At 44.5% G+C, this 23,646-nt stretch overlaps 3 protein-coding genes across 3 annotated transcripts in view; 2 read left to right on the plus strand and 1 right to left on the minus strand.

Moving 5' to 3' along the window:
• Window positions 1–23,646, plus strand: part of LOC123507612 (putative inorganic phosphate cotransporter) — a 174,125-nt gene that overhangs the window by 121,636 nt on the left and 28,843 nt on the right. The window lies entirely within an intron of this gene.
• Window positions 10,583–13,275, plus strand: LOC123507710 (beta-1,3-galactosyltransferase 5-like). The gene is made up of 2 exons (XM_045260856.1): window positions 10,583–12,130; window positions 12,543–13,275. Exons 1-2 carry the CDS (start codon window positions 11,202–11,204, stop codon window positions 12,691–12,693), a joined length of 1,080 nt encoding a protein of 359 aa, XP_045116791.1. The 5' UTR covers window positions 10,583–11,201; the 3' UTR covers window positions 12,694–13,275.
• Window positions 13,345–22,062, minus strand: LOC123507711 (mucin-5AC-like). Its single transcript, XM_045260857.1, is given in 11 exon segments — window positions 13,345–13,665; window positions 13,926–14,070; window positions 15,620–15,698; window positions 15,701–15,727; window positions 15,903–16,037; window positions 16,363–16,482; window positions 18,169–18,290; window positions 18,627–18,756; window positions 19,435–20,722; window positions 20,725–21,228; window positions 21,591–22,062. Coding segments are annotated over 11 exon segments (3,087 nt in total). The 5' UTR covers window positions 22,041–22,062; the 3' UTR covers window positions 13,345–13,578.

The raw sequence follows: 23,646 nt of genomic DNA on the forward strand, positions 1-23,646 counted from the left end.
GGAGGAGGAGGAGGAGGAGGAAGAAGAGGAGGAGAAGTGTTTGGGGTAGAAAGAGTGAAGAGTACTAGTTGGAGGTCGTTGAAGAGAGAAGTAATAGTAGCAGTAGTAATAATATTGCTAGTAATAATAATAGTAAAAAGAGGAAGAGGAAAGGAAGAAAAGTAGCTGGAAGGAGTAGGAGTTTTTGGAGTAGTAATCAGAAGAAAAATAAGGAAGAAAATGAGGAAATAGATAAGGAAAGAGGAAGAGAAGAGAGGAGATGCTAAACAAGAGAAAGATGAGGGGGAAGAGGAGGAAGAGTAAGAGGAGGAGGATATAAGTGGCCTAGAGGAAAGTAAATGAATACCTAAGAAGAATGTAAAGGCAAACAGAATGATAAAGCTTTACCATACAAGACGTTATTGTTCTTGTATTCCTGCGACTTAACGTCTTTTAAGAGAGAGGTGTCAAGATATTTGTCCCAATTTTGACTAATTCTTTTATATCTTTTAGGGAAACAGAAATTCCAGTGGGCCTTTTTTTTCTAATATAGTTTTTTTTTTTTTACTCTGTGCAGTTCTCCCTCTTAAATAAAAAAAATAACTGAACAATAATTAATAATATCAAGTGTCATGCAAATATTATTAATGGAATGCTTGGTCCAAATTAGATGAAGTTGATTTTGGAGTTTTAGCTTCAGAATGGAAATAGTTTATGATTATATTTTTCTTTCTTTACTTATTTATCGTTTTTATTTTTTACTTTTCAGACTTAAAGATGATGAAGTTTTTTGTGTTAATTTTATTTTTCATTTTCACAGATTTATTTTCTATTCCTTACATTCGTTTGATACATTTTTCTCCAACCATCCATCACTCTTCTCTTTCAAATCCCTTCCCTCTATTCCCTTCCTCTAACCCCTTTTCCTCCCCTTCCTCCAACTCCATCTCCTCCCCTTCCTCCTCCCATTCCTCGTACCTCCTTTCATTCCTTCCCTTTCATATCTTATTCTCCTTTAATTTTTAGACCTTACCTCCCTTCCCTCTTCTTCCCTTCATTCCCTTCACCTACTACCCCACACCTACCTTAGTCCTCCCTTCTTCCCCTCACCTGCCTGCCCTCACCTCGGCGCCCCTTCCCGTCACCTGTGCTGGTGGTGACGTGAGTGACAAATGGGTAACTCAGACTTCCTCGTTACTCACACTAATGACTCACTGACGACGAGACACTTTTTCTGCTCACCAAAAACGACTCGGCGGCGACGAGGCGAGGAGGAGATGCTGGTGCTCTGGTGGTGGTGCCCTGGTGGTGGTGTCCTGGTGATGGTAGTCTGGTGTGGTGGTGCCCTACCTCTCCCCTTTCCGTGCTTCTCTTCTTTATCTATCTTCGTTCTTCTTCTCTTCTTCTTCAGATGGTCTTTTTTTTTTTTTTATTGTTCATCGTCGTCGTCGTCATCGTCATCGTCATCTTCATCTTCCTCCTTCTCCTTCTCCTTCTCCTTCTCTTTCTCTTTCTCCTTCTTCTCCTCCTCCTCCTTCTTCTCCTCCTTTTCCTCCTTTTGTTTATTAGAATGGTAGTGTGGAGTTGAGTTGAATATATTTTACTTGTTTTAATGTGTTTGAATCTTCCTCCTCCTCCTCCCCCTCCTCCTCCTCCTTTTTCTTCTCCTTCTCCTACTCCTCCTTTTCCTCTTCCTCCTCCTCCTCCTCCTCCTCCTCCTCCTCCTCCTCCTCCTCCTCCTCCTCCTCCTCCTCCTTTACCTTTTTTATAATATTTCTCATAAGAACATCATTAAGGTTAAAAAGAAAGGAACCTGTAACATTTTCTTGTATTACATCTAACAAACGAAAGTCTTTACTGGAAATAATAATAATAATAATAATAATAATAATAATAATAATAATAATAATAATAATAGTAATAATAAGTGACTGTTTTATCTTTATTATCAACAAAAAATAATAAAGAAAGATCAAAGAAAGGAAAAAAGAAAGTAGAAAAATGAATATTGCTCTATTATTAACTAAAGGTCGAAAAGGTATCTCAGGATTATTAATATTTTCACTATAGTCTGCCTACTCTAAAATGACTCCTGGATTTCAAACATAGCTGATTGATAACGTAATTGATTTTAATGTGAATAATACTTGTTTTCTGTTAACGCACTTATCACAAGGATAGTTCACGGTTTTCCTCAAGATCTGACACCCACGCATTCCTTGGGACACCACTCAAACCGAGACCCAGGAGCCACTATAGAGGAGGAAGACTATAGTATTTTTTTTTATGTCATTCCATCAGGTAATTTCTTGTTGATTTATTTATTTTTTATAGGGAGGCGATAGGCAGAACGCGAGAGGAAAGCAATATTAACTGTTTTCTTTGTTTTTTCTTGAGTGAAAGGACTGAGCTTCTTTTTTTTTAACTCCTGTTGACTCATATAGTGCTAAGTTGCCTCACCTGAGAGAGAGAGAGAGAGAGAGAGAGAGAGAGAGAGAGAGAGAGAGAGAGAGACTTACTTTTCTCCCTTGACACGTTTTCTTCTCTCCCTTTGATCTTGTTGAGTGCTGTGCCTTAGAAAGATTATTATTATTATTATTATTATTATTATTATTATTATTATTATTATTATTATTATTATTATTATTATTATTATTATTATTATTACAGCTGGGATTCCTCTTCATTTCCCCCCTTCTCTCTCTCTCTCTCTCTCTCTCTCTCTCTCTCTCTCTCTCTCTCTCTCTCTCTCTCTCTCTCTCTCTCTCTCTCTCTCTCTCTCTCTCTCTCTCTCTCTCTCTCTTTCTCTCATAAAAAGAAAGTGGGGTAGGTGAAGGACGATATCGCGTGGCTGGAGGTCAGGGCGGGGTCACGTGACTGGCGGAGGTAAAAGGGAAGGTCTTTGAGGAAGGGTGACCTCGCTCTTGAACTCTTCCTGACCTGACAAGCCTGGGCCGGGATGGTTATTGAGGTCACATCTACTATGACCCCTTTCACTCATCTACATTCCTCAGCATTCCTTGTTTTTTTTTTTTTTTCTTAATTTTTTTTTCTTCCATAATTTGTTTTCATATCTCATTTTCCGATTTCATAGTTTCTTCCTTTGTTCATCTTATTTCTCAGCAATTATTTTTGTTGTTTTCCTTTCATTTTTAGCTGTTTCTTTATATTCTTGTTATTATTGGTTGTTATTATTCTTTGTTTCGTGGTTTATTATCATTTATCTCGTTATTCCTTTTCATTCCTCCTGCTTCATAATTTCTCATAATTTCGTCCTTCATTCTACATATCCTCGCATCTCTTTTTTTTTTCATTATTTCTTATTTTTCTCATATTCCTCTATAAATTTTTCATAATGCTTCATAATTTTCTCACCCGTTACCATCATTACTCACCATTTGTCTCAACAGTCCTTCGCAATTCCTCATGTTTCCTCTTTATTTCTCGTCTTTCCTCTGAATTTGTCATCACTCCTCTTATGTCTTTATAAATCCTCATAATTTTTCTTTTGCATTCCTCATATATCTTCATTATTTCTCATAATTTAGTTAACCTTAGCTGCCCCTCTCTTTATACCCTGATGAACATTTGTTTTTTTTATCTCCTCCTTTTATCTTTTTTTGTCTTGTTATCCGTTTTATTATCTCTTTTTCACTTTATTTGTATATTTCTTAATTTTCCTTAATTATGTATTTCTTTAGGGTCTGTCTCCTTCTTTGTGTATGTATGTCTGTTTGTCTATCATTCTTTTCAGTTTTGTTTGTGTGTTCTTCATATTCTGTTTCCTATTTCGTGTTTGTGTATGTAATATTTGTGATTTCCTTTTCTTTCTTACGTTATCTTTTTTCTTTTGTCGTTTTGTCTGTTTCTTTCAGTTATTTTTTTCTACTTCGATGACACTTTTCTTCTTATTTTCTTTGTTAGTGTTCCAAGATCTGTAGTTTTTCCCTCTCTCACCTTTTCTCTCTTTTTCTTTCAGTGTGTAGTCTATCTTAGGTTTGTTTCACTTACTGTGTGTGTGTGTGTGTGTGTGTGTGTGTGTGTGTGTGTGTGTGTGTGTGTGTGTGTGTGTGTGTGTGTGTGTGTGTGTGTGTGTGTGTGTGTGTGGATCTCTCTCTCTCTCTCTCTCTCTCTCTCTCTCTCTCTCTCTCTCTCTCTCTCTCTCTCTCTCTCTCTCTCTCTCTCTCTCTCTCTCTCTCTCTCTCTCTCTCTCTCTCTCTCTCTCTCTCTCTCTCTCTCTCTCTCTCTCTCTCTCTCTCTCTCTCTCTCTCTCTCTCTCTCTCTCTCTCTCTCTCTCTCTCTCTCTCTCTCTCTCTCTCTCTCTCTCTCTCTCTCTCTCTCTCTCTCTCTCTCTCTCTCTCTCTCTCTCTCTCTCTCTCTCTCTCTCTCTCTCTCTCTCTCTCTCTCTCTCTCTCTCTCTCTCTCTCTCTCTCTCTCTCTCTCTCTCTCTCTCTCTCTCTCTCTCTCTCTCTCTCTCTCTCTCTCTCTCTCTCTCTCTCTCTCTCTCTCTCTCTCTCTCTCTCTCTCTCTCTCTCTCTCTCTCTCTCTCTCTCTCTCTCTCTCTCTCTCTCTCTCTCTCTCTCTCTCTCTCTCTCTCTCTCTCTCTCTCTCTCTCTCTCTCTCTCTCTCTCTCTCTCTCTCTCTCTCTCTCTCTCTCTCTCTCTCTCTCTCTCTCTCTCTCTCTCTCTCTCTCTCTCTCTCTCTCTCTCTCTCTCTCTCTCTCTCTCTCTCTCTCTCTCTCTCTCTCTCTCTCTCTCTCTCTCTCTCTCTCTCTCTCTCCATCATGGCAAAGTTACACCCATCACGACACTTGCCCCTACCAACACCGATCCCTGTGACAACAAACAATGGCCCTCCTACCAATTAACGTCACCAGTGCCACCCAGAGAGCCTCCCTCTGTGTTCTGTGGCACTGTGGCACCCTCTTCCCCACCACCTCAGACACTGCCTCTACTTTCATTGTTTCCTTGCTAACTTTCTTGTCGTTTCTTTCTCATTTTCTTTGTTTCATCTCATTTTCTTTCTCTCGCTCCTGCTCTTTCTTCTTTCTTCCTGTTTCTTAACATCGACCGTTAGAACGTACTGTACACCTTTTCTTTCTCCTCCTTATAGCATATTCTCTTTCTCCTCCTATTCTTTCTTTTATCATGATCACCATTACCTCCTCTCTATCACTATCTTCTCCATCTTGGCATCTTCTCTCCTCCTCTTTCTTCATCTCACTATCCTCCTCCTGCTTCTCCATCCTTTACCAAGACCACCACCACCACTATTACAACCATCACCACCTCCACGACCTCCTTCTGCACCATAGCATCTTCCCTCCTCGTCTTCTCTCATCTCATCTCATAACCCTCTCCCTTCCTTCTCCTCCTCCTCCTTCTCCTCCTCCTCCTCCTCCTCCTCCTCCTCCTCCAAGTGGCACTCCCGGTTCTGGCACTTCTCAAATTCACGCCCGCTCAGGCCTCTTATCATCCTCATTTGCATGTTCCACAGTAGATGATTGTGATGATATCTTCCAGCATCCGCGCGTCTGAACATCTGAGAGGAGCGAGATGTGATGCCTCTCTCTCTCCGTCCTTTGATGTGTGGGGGAAGATGGCGTCCGCGACCAGGGTTTACGGGAAATTTGAGCGTCCGTTTAGAATTCCTCGCTTTATTCCTAGGATGGATGTGTATTTCATGGTGCAAATGTTTCTTCGTGTTGTTCTCTTCAATTTAGTGGTAAGAGTTTCTTCCTCAGATGAAGGTGTGGGTGCTAGTTTGGTATTAGACAGGTAAATGTAAGTGAGACAGGTGTGCACGGTGTCCTCTTCATTTAGAAACAGGTGAGGGGAAGGTGGAAGGAAGCCCGCTCTTCCCTCAGGACGTGGCACCTCCTCCCGGCCCTCCAGCGCTGCTTCTTGGAGAGTAATCACTCCCACCCGTTTAATGTTAATTGTGGAATACGTAAGGATCATTACTCTCTTGTCTCCTCCTTCGTCTTCTTATCCCTTCTCATTCCCCTCTTCTAATAACTTGTTCTTCTCTTCCTCTTGCTATTCTTTTGTCTTTGTTCTCCTTGTCCTCCTTCATTTTCTTGTCCTCAGTAAAGTGTCTCTCGTTCACAGTATTTCACTATTTACATTTCCTTCATAACCATGTTCTTCCAACTGGTTGTATCTAAGTGGCGTGGTATGTCTTAAGGCAATCTTGCTGTGTCATCAGTAGTGTCTTCTCTACCCTTCATTCATCCTATTCACCGCCTTCTGCCTCCTATGGGTGGCGGCTGTTGTCGGTCTTGGCTGCGCTGGGCGCGCCTCACTCTGGCTCAGAACATTCCCGCCCGTCACATTGGATCCCGCCAGGAGCCACACCATTAATCGGGGCGAGGTGTTGGCGGTGCCTGGGGGCTGTTGGGGTGCCAGACGGTGGGTAACATCAAGGGTGCCACCCCTCCTCCCGGTTCTCTCTGGTGGCTGCCAGAAACCTCCATATGCTACACTCAACTCGCCTCCCGCACTATCCAGCATCTCCCTCACGCCGTGTTCTCATTGACTCGAGATTCTTGACGTGACTGAAGGTTTAGTGTGTGTGTTCTCCAGCGTCGGCAGTGTGCGAGTCGCGGAGTGTAATTGCCGACCTAACGCATCTATTAGCACCTGTCTTATCAGCAGGACTAATTGCCAAATGTTCCCGGCGTGTTCCTCACAGCTGGACGTCGCAGGTGTCGACGACTTTATTATTTATTGCATTATTTACCGTCGTATTTGGCCGAGCAGCCACAGCCCGACCCTTGCGTTTTTGTGGCATCTCCGCCAGACGCCCATACCCTCAGGGGACGCTGTTTGGCTGGAGATAAATGTCTCGTCGTTAGGGGCGTCTACAACATGTGCTACGTCTCCTGCCGGCGGGGAAGACGGGGACGTATCTTTCCTCGTCCTCTTCCTCCTCCTCCTCCTCCTCGCCCTTCTGTTCCCTTCCCTTCCCTGGCAGCTTCTTTCTGGTCCTTTCAACAGCAGCAGGTCGTCACTAGCGTCCCGGCCCAGCGTGACCTATCAAAACAACCAAGCTATTGAGATGCGAGGGGCGGGGAGGCCTCCTGCCGGCGTATTTGTTTGGGTTGTCTCATTACTGTAATGTTGACGCGTGCAGCCCCGTGGGTGGGGACCGGCTGGCCACCACACAGGGCAGCTAAAACAGCAGAATAAAATAATACCCTTCATTTACTTCTCTAAGTATTGTTGTGAAAGCTTTTGTCATTAGTACGAGTTTATTTATTTACTGTTATTTCCGCCCGTGAGTGGGAGTATGGGGAGGGCGTCTTAAATATATCATATTTTGGCACGCTGAAGCCGCGGCGTGTTAGCGACGCACACCAGTGATTGTCTAAAAATATGTGAAAGGAGAAGCCAACTCGTCAGCGGCGGCCGTCAGCCTCTCAAGCTGACGTGGTTATCGCCCGTCAGGAGCACGTAGGCCGTCAGCCGTAGTCACGCAGCCAAGTTATCACCACAACGAAGTGTCTCTTTGTGTTATCCGCTGTGTTATCGGCGCCGGAGAGCTGCTCGTTAGGGGCAACAGGATCCAGGCGAGGGTGAGGAAGGGCAGGCGTCGCGGCCCTGAACGCAGCCTCACAGAAAGCTTGTCACGGGTGTCCGCTTGCTCGTGTTGGGAGATTAACACACGCTCGGGGCCGTGGGTTGCCGCCTGCCTGTTGGTTTGGCGGCAGTGGGCGTGGCTTGCGGAGATAAAAATTGGCCTCAAGGCGCGAGATAAAAATCGAGTTTATCTGAAAAGTAAATATGGTAATTAACAGTCTAAACATAACTTGATACGAGGCGGGGACTCGAGGGAGGGCGGGAGTTGTAAGCGTTGTAAGGGTAAGAGTCCCGCGGCGCCTCCCTGCGTGAATTGAGTGTGATTTGCTCCTGTTCCTTGTCTAATAGAGGCAGCACTGCACATGTGTTACCGTCACACACACACACACACACACACACACACACACACACACACACACACACACACACACACACACACACACACACACACACATAAGCCAGTATCTTTTACACACGAGTGGAGGCGTTTAGGCTTTTGTTGTTACAGTTAATAATAGCAATGAACTGCGCTCATACGATGCTGAAAATACTTATAACCATGACTTCTGGAATTTTGATTTATGGAAGCAGTGAAGTCAAGTGTCTGTCAATCATGAGAGAGAGAGAGAGAGAGAGAGAGAGAGAGAGAGAGAGAGAGAGAGAGAGAGAGAGAGAGAGAGAGAATCACAATCGGAAAAAAAAAGAACACACCAAACACCAATAAACTCCAGCGACTTTCTACACCCAACTCAACTATTTCGAAACAAATGGAGAGAAAAAATAAAGAAAACGATAAGTGAAAACAAAACATGGATTCTTTATAGAGACGCGACACGATGCGACACTTCCTTAATGGTTGTTCACGTGGCCTCATTTCACGCCAAAGACTCAAGCCACACCCGCCCGTCACTGGTAGGGAGGGAAAGCGTCGTAGCATCAAGGGATTTTTAAACGACTTATGAAGGAAAAAGGGAATGGGTGGAAGGCAGTTTGGTTGTGTTAGTTTTGTTACCTTAGTCCACTTTTAAAGCCTGGATTCTGGGTAAAGTCTTCGTGTGTGTGTGTGTGTGTGTGTGTGTGTGTGTGTGTGTGTGTGTGTGTGTGTGTGTTTCGTCTCTTGTTCTTTAAGCTTCAAGGATTACCACTGTGCTCGTTTAAGAAGAAATTGAGTAAAGCAAATAAGAAGAGAAGAACAGGAAAGAACTCGTGGATATATTGAAAAGGACATAATTCTGTTGCATAATCAAAATAAACTAAAAAACGGAAACAAACAAAATTACAACACACACACACACACACACACACACACACACACACACACACACACACACACACACACACACACACACACACACACACACACACACACACACACACACACACACACACACACACACACACAGCGAATAAAAAGAGCATTCAATAGGGAAAATAACTACTAAATTAACCAACTGGATATCGAATAAATCAGTAACAAGACGAAAGGGGCACTTGGAGTACGAGGGAGCAAGAGAAACGAAAGAACTATGACAAATGTGGGACGCAGAGGCAGAACTGGGGCGAGGCAGGGAGTGTAGCGGAAGATCAGGGCGAGAGGGAGTCTGGGGAGAGGGTAAGGGAACAGTGGGAGATGGGTAGGGTTGGGGATGAGGGAAGGTGCGTGTGGGTAGTGAGGGTATACAGGAAGGGTGAGGGTCTTGAGTTTGGTAGGACAAGCATGTGAGTTTTTTCTGAGATGTGTTTTTGTGAGGCACACCACAACACATGCCCGTGACACGTTCTGGGGGAGGTGAGGGGGAGGAAGAGGAGGAGGAGAAGGAGAAGGAGAAGGAAGAGGAAGAGGAAGAGGAGGAGGAGGAGGAGGAGGATCCACATCTTACTTCATTTTGATACTCTCTTTCATATATGCTCACACACACACACACACACACACACACACACACACACACACACAGACTAAAGTGCACATGCGGCAAGTAACAAAGCTGGAGTGTGTGTGTGTGTGTGTGTGTGTGTGTGTGTGTGTGTGTGTGTGTCCAGGTACACTCAGCCTAGAATAGACCGCCATTAGGAAGTCATTGATAATGATGAAAAAATGAGGCAAAACAAAGAAGAGGAACAGAACAGCCACGCCGCAAATAGAACACAAAAGAGTGGCGCCTTGACTCCCAGATTGACGGAAAAAATGAAGAAACACAAGGAAAAGAAGATGAAAAAGAAATGGGATGCTTACACAGAGGAGAAATAGAGAAAAGGAAGATTTAAACATAAGGAAGAGGAGAAGAAATAAACAAAGATTAATGTTCAGAGACGAGAAGAAAAAGAAAGGCGAAGAGAATATGGAGACGAGAAAACTAAAAGAAAAATACTTAACGAAGAAAAGAAATAAAAGGAGGAACTAGGATATGCAATAATTTTACTCGTACATGATACATATTGAAGTTTATATAAGAGGTTTTCAATTCCATAAAAATCAATAATAGACTTATACAGATAACATTATTCAAATCAAAACAAAGCAGATCAACATAAATAAATTAGTTACCTACAAAACAGTTTAAGTTTTCTATGGTAGAAGGCGTAACGGAGAGAACGAAAATTACTGGGGTGGCTATAGTAATATGGAGTGGGTTGTAAGCAGAGATGAAGTAACGAAACTGTTAATAATTGATTGGTATTGATTGAAAAAATGTGCAAATGGACCGTGTGTGTGTGTGTGTGTGTGTGTGTGTGTGTGTGTGTGTGTGTGATCCTAATTTCATCAGCTTAGAACACACATACACACAAGTAGATTGAGTGTTATTGACCACAGGCTTTTTCTTATATCAAGGATTTAGAAATGAAAACACTTAAGAGGCAAGAAAAATAAACATGTAAAACAACAAGTATATTTGGTCGAGCGAAAGAATATCTCATCTAAATTTGTGTAAAAAGGTAAAGGGAACAACAACAATAAAAGACATTGGCCATCAGTCTACCGGGAAATTAACGTCACACACACACACACACACACACACATCTTTATTAAATCTTTCTTTCTTTACCAGCTCATTAATTTTTCGTCATTGTTAATCATCTTTTATCCATGAAGACCACCACCACCACCACTACCATCACCACCATACTTTTCCCATTTTCTCACACCGCCGGGAAAGGAAGTCTTGATGAGCGGGAGAGGTTGTCATCCGCGCGGTTCTCCCAGTCACACGCTACACCTGCCTGAGCCCCGCGTGACTGGCAAGAAGGGAACTAACTGTACATGCTTCTGCTCTGCTCACCGCTACCGTTTGCCTCGCACCATGTGACTCCACACTCGCTCATTCCTTCTAACACTTCCACCTCCGCCGCCTCCCACTCAAGGTCTGATCTCTCCGTCAGTCCTCACCGCTAGCGTCGTTCTCCGTGTGTTTAAGTGTTATTTATGTGCAGTACTAAGTGAAGGTTTATTTTGATATGTTTGCTATGTCCAGGAAGTGAAGGCAGTTGGGATATAAGGAGTCTGTTTACAGTGAATGTCTATTGCTATTTCGGAAAATGACAGTGTAAATGAGTGCAGTGTTATGTGATGGCCGTGGTGTTGCAAAGGTACACTTGCAACGTCTTGAATTGCTAGTGAGGTGATTGACTGGTTATCTCACTGCCATGTTCTTGGGTAGCCGATCGAGTCCCAAGCGGATGGCGGCGGCGGTGGTGGCGACCCTGATTGTGGGGACTATGCTGACACTCCTGCTGACCATCAACCCGCGGCCGCTGATACAGACCCGCCAGGCACGCCACACGCAGAACTTCAGCCCTTCCGTCATCCCCGACGTGTTCTCCGTCCACCCTGTTTTCAATGAAATAGAGGAAGTGAAACATGATGACGAATATGCTAAAATCCCTGGCTGGCCCTACGGTTTACGAATAAATGAACCGGATACGTGCAAGGACCAGGACGTTTATCTCCTGAACACCATCACGTCCAATCCCACCCAAATCTACCACCGAGACCTGATCCGGAAAATGTGGAGAAGCGAGGCTATTTCAAGGAGGCTGAAGATCCGAACGGTATTCATCATCGCCGCTGTGCCCTCGGCGGTGACGCAGCGCCACCTGCAAGAGGAGAGCGACAAGTACGGGGACATCGTGCAGTTTGACTTTCTAGAGACGAGAAGGAATCTGACGGTGAAGTCCTTGGCGGCGCTGCACTGGTTCCGCGCCTACTGCAGCAACGCCACCTGGGTGCTGAAGTGTGACGTAGACGCTTTCATCAACTTCTGGGCACTGCTGGACGTGCTGAGGTTTGCTGAGGGCAGCAATGACGCAGTGTGTGCCCGCTCCAAGACGCGCTCTGTCTGCCGCGACGCTCACCAGATGGGGTGCATGGCACATTACGTGGTAGAGCCTTGGGAGTACGCAGCCGCCGTGTACCCGCCCTACTGCCAAGGGTACGCTTACGTGCTGCACCGCGACCTGGTGGACCGCATGCTGCAGGTGGACCGAAACAGAACCTCGCCGCCGCTGTTCCTGGAGGACGTGTACGTGACGGGACTTCTGCCGCGGGACCTGGACGCGCGGTGGTTTGACGTGAGGTGAGACACACCTTCAGATGCTCGTCATGACGACGCACACCACTGCACGTGATAATTGTGTGCGTGATGTAGCCTCAGTACAGTTAGCAGTCTCAGGACTGTATTCTGAAACACTTCTGCGCCACACGTCCACTTCTTTGAAAAGGCTTGAGATGAATTTACGCGAGTTTTGAGGGTGTTTTTATGGTTCTAATGACAAATGAACAAAATTTCTATTTCATTAAAACAAGAAACATTTTCAAAACATTGCTGATTATCTCTGTAGCCTTGGAAAATAGTTGTGGCTAGAGGGCAAAACGTTTCTGAATACGGACCCTTTTGGTTTTCTGGATATCATTATCAATTCTTACACGGTTACTCTCTTCCTTCCTCTCTCTACGACCCATGGATCCTCATAACCCTCCCTCCCCAGGCGCCGCAGTATGGTCGTCCCTGAGTACATTCGACCGGACTACTACAACGGCACCTTCCTTTTCGTGCACGACCTGGACGGCCAGATCGGGCAGGGCGCCACCAGCTATGTGTGGCAGAAGGCCCTACAGCACTACAGGGAGACTGACTGATTGACTGTTGAGAGAGAGAGAGAGAGAGAGAGAGAGAGAGAGAGAGAGAGAGAGAGAGAGAGAGAGAGAGAGAGAGGGAATAAAAGAAAGAAAAGAGACATACAGGCATTAAACATATACTGAGACAAGTTGAGTGACAAATAATGAAGAAACACATCAATATAATTTTTTTTTTAATGAAACTCACATCAATTATTTAAGTTTTGTATTTTCTATCTTTATGTGTAAGTTTCCATTTGTAGTGGATGAAAAGCACGTACTTCCTTTCTTTTGTATTCATTATGTGTTGTCAGGCACCAAAGAAAGTAGTCAGCAGTGTGTGTATAGCAGACTTCTGGTCCTGAAACCCACTGGTGTTGCGAAGTTACAAACAGATCTCAGTGATTGAAGGAAAGTCAAAAGTTGTCAGTGTGGTGCTAAAAAATTACTGTCTTTATTGTCTCTTAGATGCTATACAATAAATACCTTAGGCGTCTTTGTTGTACATTAGATGAGCTATTTTAATTAATACTGACATCGTGACATGAAATTGTACATTGCTAACAAATACGTCAAACAACAGTCATCCAAAAGCTATAAAAAGAGAAAATATGAATGCCAAACAAAATATCAACGTTTATCCTTCGTTTCTTGTAGACATAATGTGTTTAGAACATCGAGTAAAAAAAAAAAAAAAGTGAACATTGATTTTTTCGTTTTATAACAGATCATATACAAAAGAAACAAGCATTGATAACAGGACACGAGAGCTCAACTTCCTCACTCTTGGTATGTTACGGCCATCATCTGCGAAAGAAAACCAGAAACAGGAGTAACAGAAGAGATAGCTGCGTGTCCTTGCCTTTGGTCTGCACGCATCACCTGGCGGGGCGGGACGGGGAATCTTTATCTGCGTCTTATCTGGGTCACTTGAATGTCGTCTAGGGCCACCACGTTGTCCAAGTGAGTCCCCAAGTCCACCTCCAACACGAGCTGAGGAAAGTGGAAGTGTTAGAGAGAGAGAGAGAGAGAGAGAGAGAGAGAGAGAGAGAGAGAGAGAGAGAGAGAGAGACCTATTTAAAGCATATTACTCTTCTTTAGCATTTTTCTATATCAGCTTTAGTGTTTTTAATTGAAAATGGAAGGAAAAGTTATATATGTTGCCATCAGAGAGAGAGAGAGAGAGAGAGAGAGAGAGAGAGAGAGAGAGAGAGAGAGAGAGAGAGAGAGAGAGAGAGAGAGAGAGACATCACCTGGTACTGGGTGTCTTCTGGGTTAACTGGAATCTCAACCTCGTGCTCAATTCTCATCCACTGCTGGTAGTCCACGTTGCCGTACTTCCTCAGGTCGATGAATGGAAGGGCGTCGTAGGTGCCGTCTGGGGTCTTCTTACGAATGCTGTGAACGGAAGTCAATGTTTAAAGACCGTACAATAAAACTCTTTATTTTCTTTACTTTAATCTTTCTCCAATGGAAATCGCAGAATTTTCAATGACTTTTTTTTAAAGTTCTAGTTACAACATTGGATATATTGATATTGTATCCTTAAACACTCCTTACCACCAGTGCTTCTAACAAGGCAAATGTGAAAATTTAAAGGATTTTGAGATGTTACATTAGAAAATTCAACGTTTAAGGACATCATGCTAAGTGTTTCTCATCTCCATATCTTTCAACAGGCTTTAGTGAAACAGGCTTTTAGATAATAACATCAAGAACATAGTGCTGGACTGCGGATCCTACATTGGGAAAATATATGTTTAAGTACCTATATCGTCTTTATCTCCGTTTCTGTCATTTATCTCCGTTCCTGTCAGCAATCTTTAGTGGAAGTTATAAGGATTTCAAGTGTGTTTTTAAGTTTCTACTGATAGACTGATAGCATTTTAAATTTACCAGTGGAGAATGAAGTCATGATGAGCTTACTAATCATCCCTATTGGCTTTGGAAACAGTGGCAATGAGAAGACAGTGTGTTACTATTACGAGCTGAGCCAAGTGTAAGTTTGAGATGAGCTGTGTCTGTCTCAAGGAATGGGAAAGTTATGTAAGTGTGAGTCAGGGTAAAGGAAGGGGAATTTGCTACGTATAGAGATGTGTGAGTGTGTACATGAGATAAGTTGATGATAACTGACTTTGCTCTCTCGTTACTCACTCCTTTACTTATGTTACTCATCAAATCTCTCAGCTAATTGTGTACACCTGCAATTACTCAGTAGGTTTATATTCACATCAGCGTTTACTCATCTTAATTGTTTCCTCCTGTATTTATTTACCTTAACTATTTACCCAAACATTGAGTTACCTGCTTCATTCATTATCCTCATCTTCTAATTCATAAGTTTTCTTTAATTTAACACCCACATTATTAACACTTTGCATCTCCACTTACTTATTTACTTAACCCCTTCAGTACTGGGACACTTATTTACATTGAGTTTTGGGTGTGATTAGACGATTTTATTTGCATCAGGAAGGGTCTATGGATGTGAGAAGATTAAGGTCCATATTCTGAAACGCTTTGCTCTCTCACCATCATTACCTTCCAAAGGCTCCAGATGAAGACACTCGAGTTTTTAAGAGTATTTATATTGTTCTGGTGAAAGAATGGCAAGATTTCTAGTTTACTAAAAGTAGAAAATGTCTAGAAAACCCGGGTAGTTGTCTCTGTGGCCTTGCAAAATCGTCGTAGTGAGAAGAAAAGGCGTTTCTGAATACGGTAGTAATTGCCACATTCGTCACTGTTTTAATCCCCACTTTGGTTTATGAATAGTAAGCAGAATGAATATGAAACGTGTCATGGTACTGAAGGAGTTGACTGTACACATACATATTCACTCTCAATTGATACCTACTTATCTATCGGATTAACTTAACTTGCATTCACTCATCTCCCTACTTTACTGCTCACACCTAGATTCACTTCCTTCCTTATTAGTTCAACTCACCGGAGCACCACTGGGTAGGTGACGGTACCGCGCAGGTAGAATTGGAACTCCAGAAGCTGACTGGTGCCTTGGCTCACTTCCATGATGGGGACTCCAAGGTGATCGTGCCTAGAGAGAGAGAGAGAGAGAGAGAGAGAGAGAGAGAGAGAGAGAGATTGTTCATAGTCACTTAGTTTCACGGGGAAATATTTGTAGTCATGATCAGCAATAATGATAAGATTATTTCAGAGAGAGAGAGAGAGAGAGAGAGAGAGAGAGAGAGAGAGAGAGAGAAAAATCTTACCAGAGTAGATGCTGGAGCGTGATGCGATCAGGAACTTCTCTCCCACTACTGGCTTGGGAACATTGAGGGAAGGATCCAGCTTATCCCACGTGGTCAGCTCCCAGATACCTCCATCCTTCATCCCTGCTGTCCATCCTGAAGGAGGAGGAAAAGGGAGAAAGAACATTAAAAAATTCTCATTCGTTATTCGTTTTCTTAGATGTTGATATATGACATTCTCAAGTTGTAATTAGTTTTGCACATGTAGGACAGTCATGGTGAAAAGTAATTTAACCACTGTGTTAAACTTGGTTCCTTATTATTTACTCATCTGATCTAAGTCTATCAATTGTCAGGTCTTGTTGAAGAGACTAGAGAGGATGAAAAAAATTGAGAAATTTAAACTAATTAAGGAATGCACCAAACAGAGTGGCAAGGAATGTTTCAGTAAGCTCGCCAATCCACACACTGCCTCGCTCACCTGTCAGTCCACCCTCGAAGTCGAAGAGCGTCGACTCGTTCTCCTCGATGACCTGAACGCCGTCCAACTGAATGCTGCTAACAGCCACGGAGTTCTTTACGTCACCTCCGAGAGAAGCCTCTGTGGTAGGCAGAAAAAAATTGGTGGTAGATATAATTTCTGCCTAATCCTTCCGTCTCTGTGGGTTCTCAATGTTAATAAGATAGTCTACATGGTGGAAGGTTAGAGCGCAACATAAGACACTATTGAAAACAAGGAATAACTGAAGTGAATGAAGCTTATAGTTTGTATTTGCTGAGTAAAGTCGTATACGTAGAGTTACTTGGATAAATTGAGATGAAGCGTATTCTCAAATTCACCCAAGACATCAAAATTATAATGTAAAAAGCTTACAAGCTGTGTGTGTGTGTTTATATATATATATATATATATATATATATATATATATATATATATATATATATATATATATATATGGGACGTCTCTCTCCACTGGAGGGGGTCCACCTGCCCCACCAGAGGAGTTTGGGACGTCTCTCTCCACTGGAGGGACTCCACCTCCCCCACCAGAGGAGTTTGGGACGTCTCTCTCCACTGGAGGGACTCCACCTCCCCCACCAGAGGAGTTTGGGACGTCTCTCTCCACTGGAGGGGCTCCACCTGCCCCACCAGAGGAGTTTGGGACGTCTCTCTCCACTGGAGGGACTCCACCTGCTCCACCAGAGGAGTTTGACTGGTCTCTCTCCACTGGAGGGGCTCCACCTGCCCCACCAGAGGAGTTTGGGACGTCTCTCTCCACTGGAGGGGCTCCACCTGCCCCACCAGAGGAGTTTGACTGGTCTCTCTCCACTGGAGGGGCTCCACCTGCCCCACCAGAGGAGTTTGGGACGTCTCTCTCCACTGGAGGGACTCCACCTGCTCCACCAGAGGAGTTTGACTGGTCTCTCTCCACTGGAGGGGCTCCACCTGCCCCATCAGAGGAGTTTAAGACGTCTCTCCCCACTGGAGGGGCTCCACCTGCCCCATCAGAGGAGTTTAAGACGTCTCTCCCCACTGGAGGGGCTCCACCTGCCCCATCAGAGGAGTTTGACTCGTCTCTCTCCACTGGAGGGGCTCCACCTGCCCCATCAGAGGAGTTTGACTCGTCTCTCTCCACTGGAGGGGCTCCACCTGCCCCATCAGAGGAGTTTGACTCGTCTCTCTCCACTGGAGGGGCTCCACCTGCCCCATCAGAGGAGTTTGACTCGTCTCTCTCCACTGGAGGGCTCCACCTGCCCCATCAGAGGAGTTTGACTCGTCTCTCTCCACTGGAGAGGCTCCACCTGCCCCATCAGAGGAGTTTGACTCGTCTCTCTCCACTGGAGGGGCTCCACCTGCCCCATCAGAGGAGTTTGACTCGTCTCTCTCCACTGGAGAGGCTCCACCTGCCCCATCAGAGGAGTTTGACTCGTCTCTCTCCACTGGAGGGGCTCCGCCTGCCCCATCAGAGGAGTTTGACTCGTCTCTCTCCACTGGAGGGCGATGGGCTCTCCTTGGCCTTGCTCTTCGTGCACGGCATGCCCGCCTCCTGGCCGCAGCGCCAAGGCTCCGGCTCTGACCCCGGCGCCGGGGTCCAGCTCGGCCTGGGTTAAGGCAACACGCGTCACCTGACTGCCGAGCTCCTCTGTGCCATGCAGGAAATCTTTTCCTTACACTTACTTTCTCATTTTGAAATAGGTACCTCCAAAATTTTCAATACAAGATACGAGCCAGTCATCGTTTCTAAGTTGATCTGTAATTTAGACATGCACTCTTGAAGGAACTCACCCATGAAGAGGTAGAAGGTCTCGCCCTCTTCCAGCTTCTTATATTTGGTGTACTTGAACCATATAGTGTTGATCTGGTCTCCGAAGGCATCGAGGTTTACAACAGGCGCGTCTTCGAAGTTGCTAAAGGGAGATACAAAAGGTCACCAGGTTATTATGACTCTCTCTCTCTCTCTCTCTCTCTCTCTCTCTCTCTCTCTCTCTCTCTCTCTCTCTCTCTCTCTCTCTCTCTCTCTCTCTCTCTCTCTCTCTCTCTCTCTCTCTCTCTCTCTCTCTCTCTCTCTCTCTCTACCATCATGTTTATATACTCATAATTTATGTTTATTTCTCTGCTCTTGAAAACTGCGTACTATTTAAAAAAAATATTTAATCTGGGAAAAATTAATTTTATCACCGCCACCAATCTCCTCCTCCTCCTCCTCCTCCTCCTCCTCCTCCTCCTCCTCCTCCTATTCTTACTCATAGCTGAACTGGCGGCGGAGTTTGAGCTGTGCGGGGAAGGCTTGCGATCCGTCCATCCAGAATCTTATCACGATCATCATTTCATCCTTGATAGCCCGCAGCCGAGGACTCTTCGCTACCACCGTGCCTGGAACACCATCAGCTGCTTACTCATGTGCTGTTACTTGATTGCTAGTTTAGTATTAGATTAGAGAATTGTATGGATAGTGATGCTAAGCGGATAGTTTAATTAAAGAAATGCTCATTAACGTTATGGTACTGTGATCCTATGCCATATTATAACATTTCGTGGTGGAAAAAAGAAAATAACGAGAAAGATTGAGTGAAATAGACAAAAAAAAAAAGATAAAATCATCAAAACAGGATAAAAGTTAATGTATTATTATAGTCCAACTTTCTCGGACCTGCAAAGCGACTGGGAATTAAACGGGCCTTTTTTTTTTATTGTTTTATGTTGCCCTTGGCCAAATTTCCCATCTTACATAAAAAAGACTGGTTCTTGTAGACTTATTTATCTTCTCGTGTTGTTACTTTCTAATATGGTGTACACTTGTGGCTGCTAAAGTGATGATTGTGAGTGTTGTTAGTGTTATGTTCACCAATAATTATCTGTTGCTGTTGGTTATGATATCTTTGTACTTGATACTTGATAGAATAACCCATTACCGTTCCTTCGTTTGTTCATTTCTTTTCTCACATAAAAACAAACAAAGGAATGATAATACATAAAAAATATATATGGATACTTATATGTAACTAAACACACACACACACACACACACACACACACACGAGGATAACACACCTGCCTGCACATTGTCGGCAAACAACTGCAGCACGTGTGGACCGTCTGGGGGAGGACCGACCCTGTGTGTAGCGTCCTCGAAGTGCACCCTCCTGAAGGCGCCCTCGTTCATGTGTACCAGTGACCAACCCTCCATCCCAGACTCGAAGCTGAAGGTTATGGGTCCACCGGGGGCTGCTGTGGTGGGAGGTGCTGTGGTGGGAGGTGCAGTGGTTGGGGGTGCTGTGGTGGGTTCTGCTGTGGTGGGGTTTGCTGTGGTTGGGAATGCTGTGGTGGGTTCTGCTGTGGTGGGAGGTGCAGTGGTTGGGGGTGGTGTGGTAGGGGGTGCTGTGGTGGGTTCTGCTGTGGTGGGGTTTGCTGTGGTAGGGTTTGCTGTGGTTGGGAATGCTGTGGTGGGTTCTGCTGTGGTGGGAGGTGCAGTGGTTGGGGGTGGTGTGGTTGGGGGTGCTGTGGTGGGTTCTTCTGTGGTGGGGTTTGCTGTGGTGGGTTCTGCTGTGGTGGGAGGTGCAGTGGTTGGGGTGGTGTGGTAGGGGGTGCTGTGGTGGGTTCTGCTGTGGTGGGGTTTGCTGTGGTAGGGTTTGCTGTGGTTGGGAATGCTGTGGTGGGTTCTGCTGTGGTGGGAGGTGCAGTTGTTGGGGTGGTGTGGTTGGGGTGCTGTGGTGGGTTCTTCTGTGGTGGGGTTTGCTGTGGTGGGTTCTGCTGTGGTGGGAGGTGCAGTGGTTGGGGGTGGTGTGGTAGGGGGTGCTGTGGTGGGTTCTGCTGTGGTGGGGTTTGCTGTGGTTGGGAATGCTGTTGTGGGGAATGCTGTTGTGGGAGGTGCTGTCGTGGGTTCTGCTGTGGTTGGGTATGCTGTGGTGGGAGGTGCTGTGGTGGGGAATGCTGTAGTTGGGAATACTGTGGTGGGAGGTGCTGTGCTGGAAGGTGCTGTGGTGGGAAATGCTGTAGTTGGGAATGCTGTGGTGGGGAATGCTGTGGTTGGGAACGCTGTGGTGGGTTCTGCTGTGGTGGGTTCTGTTGTGGTGGGGAATGCTGTGGTTGGGAATGCTGTGGTGGGTTCTGCTGTGGTGGGTTCTGCTGTGGTTGGGAATTCTGTGGTGGGAAATGCTGTAGTTGGGAATGCTGTGGTGGGTTCTGCTGTGGTTGGGAATGCTGTGGTGGGTTCTGCTGTAGTTGAGAATGCTGTGGTGGGTTCTGCTGTGGTGGGGAATGCTGTGGTTGGGAATGCTGTGGTGGGGAATGCTGTAGTTGGGAATGCTGTGGTGGGTTCTGCTGTGGTTGGGAATGCTGTGGTGGGAATGCTGTGGTGGGTTCTGCTGTGGTTGGGAATGCTGTGGTGGGGAATGCTGTGGTGGGTTCTGCTGTGGTTGGGAATGCTGTAGTGGGGAATGCTGTGGTGGGTTTTGCTGTGGTGGGGAATGCTGTGGTGGGTTCTGGTGTGGTTGGGAATGCTGTGGTGGGGAATGCTGTGGTGGGTTCTACTGTGGTTGGGAATGCTGTGGTGGGGAATGCTGTGGAGGGTTCTGGTGTTGTAGGTTCTGCTGTTGTGGGTTCTGGTGTGGTGGGGAATGATGTGGTGGGTTCTGGTGTGGTGGGTTCTGGTGTCGTAGGGGCTGGTGTGGTTGGTGGTGCTGTGGTGGGAGCCTCTGTTGTGGGTTCTGCTGTGGTTGGCGGTGGTGTGGTGGGGACTGCTGTGGGGACGTCACCGTAGATCTCGAAGTTGATCTTGTCAATAGCGCAGCCCCAGAGAGGCTGCCCGGCGGGGGCTTTGTCGCCGTTGTAACAAAATATCTCAAACTGCAAGGGAACAAGAGACAAGGTCCAGGAGGGAATCGCCGGTGATCTCCCTGTTCATTGTGCTAGTAGAGAAAGAACGACCGATATTTTTGAGTGCACACACTTTTTTTGTAGGTATCATTGTGCATGTTATTGAAAACGTAAGTTGATATATAATGCAATGGAAAAGTATATTTAACTATATTAAAGTTTGTTCTAGCAGGAACAGTTGTTTTGCAAGCTGCGTTGGAAAAACAAAGCTCGAAACTTACATAACCAGTTATGTACAATGTTTGTAAAGCAACACAAGAATGGGACCTAAAGTGTGCAAAACATACTACTTGGGGAAGGAAAGTCAAGTTCTTAAGTTAAGATAGTCTTACCATGATGTCTTCATATTCAGCTGGAAGTTCTTTCTGCACGGTGTTCCAACTGTTGGTGGTGGGCATGGAGTAATCCTTAAGGTCAAGGAATTGCTTGACTGTGTTGTATTTAGTTTTGGTGTACACCTTGAAGGTGTTGGACAAATGGTATTCTGAGCGGAGATAGAATTTCATGGTGAAGTTGCCGCCTTGAGGAACGGTGAAGTATGGCGAGTAGAGCTCACCACTTGTAAATTTCTTGTCCATCACGGCGAAGCCTTTATAGTAGTCACTTGGAATAGTGTTGCCCTGCAGACTTGACTTATCTCCCCACCTCCATGAATCACGTGAAGAACTCCATCCTTCAAGGTCATTTTCGAAGTTAAAAACGTATTGTGTGTTAGCTTGCGACCCAGCGGGCAGGGCCAGGAAGAGGGTGACGAGCAGGAGCGAAGTGTTGAGGAGACCCATGGTGAAATGAGTGTCGGGACAATGTCCGTCAAGGCTTATATAGCTGCCCGTGGTGTTATCTGGTGCCAGGTGCCACGTTACCCTTCCGAGATCTACGCTCGTAGCGGCGAATCAAAGTCGTTTTTTTCTATTTGTAAGATCCGTCTTGTGACGTTATGGAAAAGTCTACCATGTTGCGACAATCAGTTTTGCTGCTGCTGCTGCTGCTATATTTCGATGTTTATCACAGCTTGGCTCCCACACTACCGGATGGAGGAAAAGAGAGAGTATATATATAATGATATGACATAGACTACTTATTCCTAACACTGCTGCTGCTGATCATGATTTTCCTATTGTTGTTGCTCATACCTCTACCATTCCTATCCATTTTTATTTTATTTATCTTCTTTTACGTTTTGGTGAAAGATAAGCAAGTTTTTTTTACATTATCAACAGAAGACTTTTTGTACTCTTAAAATGCAAAGCGTTTCATAATAAGGATCTTAATTACAAAAAAAATATTGAAAACATGTAACTACTAATACTGTTATAACTACTGCTACTATTATTAATGCTACTGCTGCTGCTGCTGCTGCTGCCTCTTCTGCTACTACTACTTCTACTACTACTACTTTTAGTACTACTACTACTACTACTACTACTACTACTACTACTACTACTACTACTACTACTACTACTACTACTACTACTACTACTACTACTACTACTACTACTACTACTACTACTACTACTACTACTACTGTGTGAACTTGATAATGAACACTCTTTAAAACTACCAAATTCTTTTCAAAATTACTCAATCTCAAACTCAAACTCAAGACTCAAGAAGGATCAGAATCTAGATCTAACATTACCTTGAATTTCATGATTTATGAACAGGCAACACACATAAGTAACATGAAGCTGTGTCATGACTCGCGGCAACCATTTCATGTCCCCACCACGTGTTGATGTTAAGCGCTGTGATAAACGTCTGATTAGTGGTGGCGCTGGTGATGTAAGCTGATAATGTGGTGGTTGTAGTAGCAGTGACATTATAGTTTTAGTAGTAGCTATATAAATAATATTAGCCGAAGTGGTGGTAGTAGTAGTAACAGCAGTTAAATGAGTAATTGTAGTAGTAATAGTAGTAGTAGTAGTAACAACAGTACTTGTAGCAGTAGCAGTAGTGTAGTAGTAATAGTCGTAGTAGTATTAGTAGTAGTAATAGTAGTAGTAGTCAATGTTGTGTTTGTTATTTCATCTTGGTTTTCAATTTCTGTTTCTTCTTCATCATCATCATCATTATCATCATCGTCATCATCATCATCATCATCATCATCATCTTCTTCATCTTCTACCACTTTCTAGCTTTATATTGCATCATCCACAATATTCCATAACTCAAACAGCTGAATTTACCTTCCACTTTTTTCTTCTTAATTCACTTTATAACCACAGTACGAATACAAAAAAAAACGTCCCCAAATTTCATAACGTCACACCATGGATTATGAACTATTAGTAGCATTCGGGGCAGTAATAGTAGCTTAGTACCTTTATGTCTTATCAAGGGAGGGTTTAAGGTATCCGGATTAATGCTACGAGAATGTCATATACTATA

This window comes from Portunus trituberculatus, chromosome 23 (genome assembly GCF_017591435.1).
Source record: "Portunus trituberculatus isolate SZX2019 chromosome 23, ASM1759143v1, whole genome shotgun sequence".
Lineage (NCBI taxonomy): Eukaryota > Metazoa > Arthropoda > Malacostraca > Decapoda > Portunidae > Portunus > Portunus trituberculatus.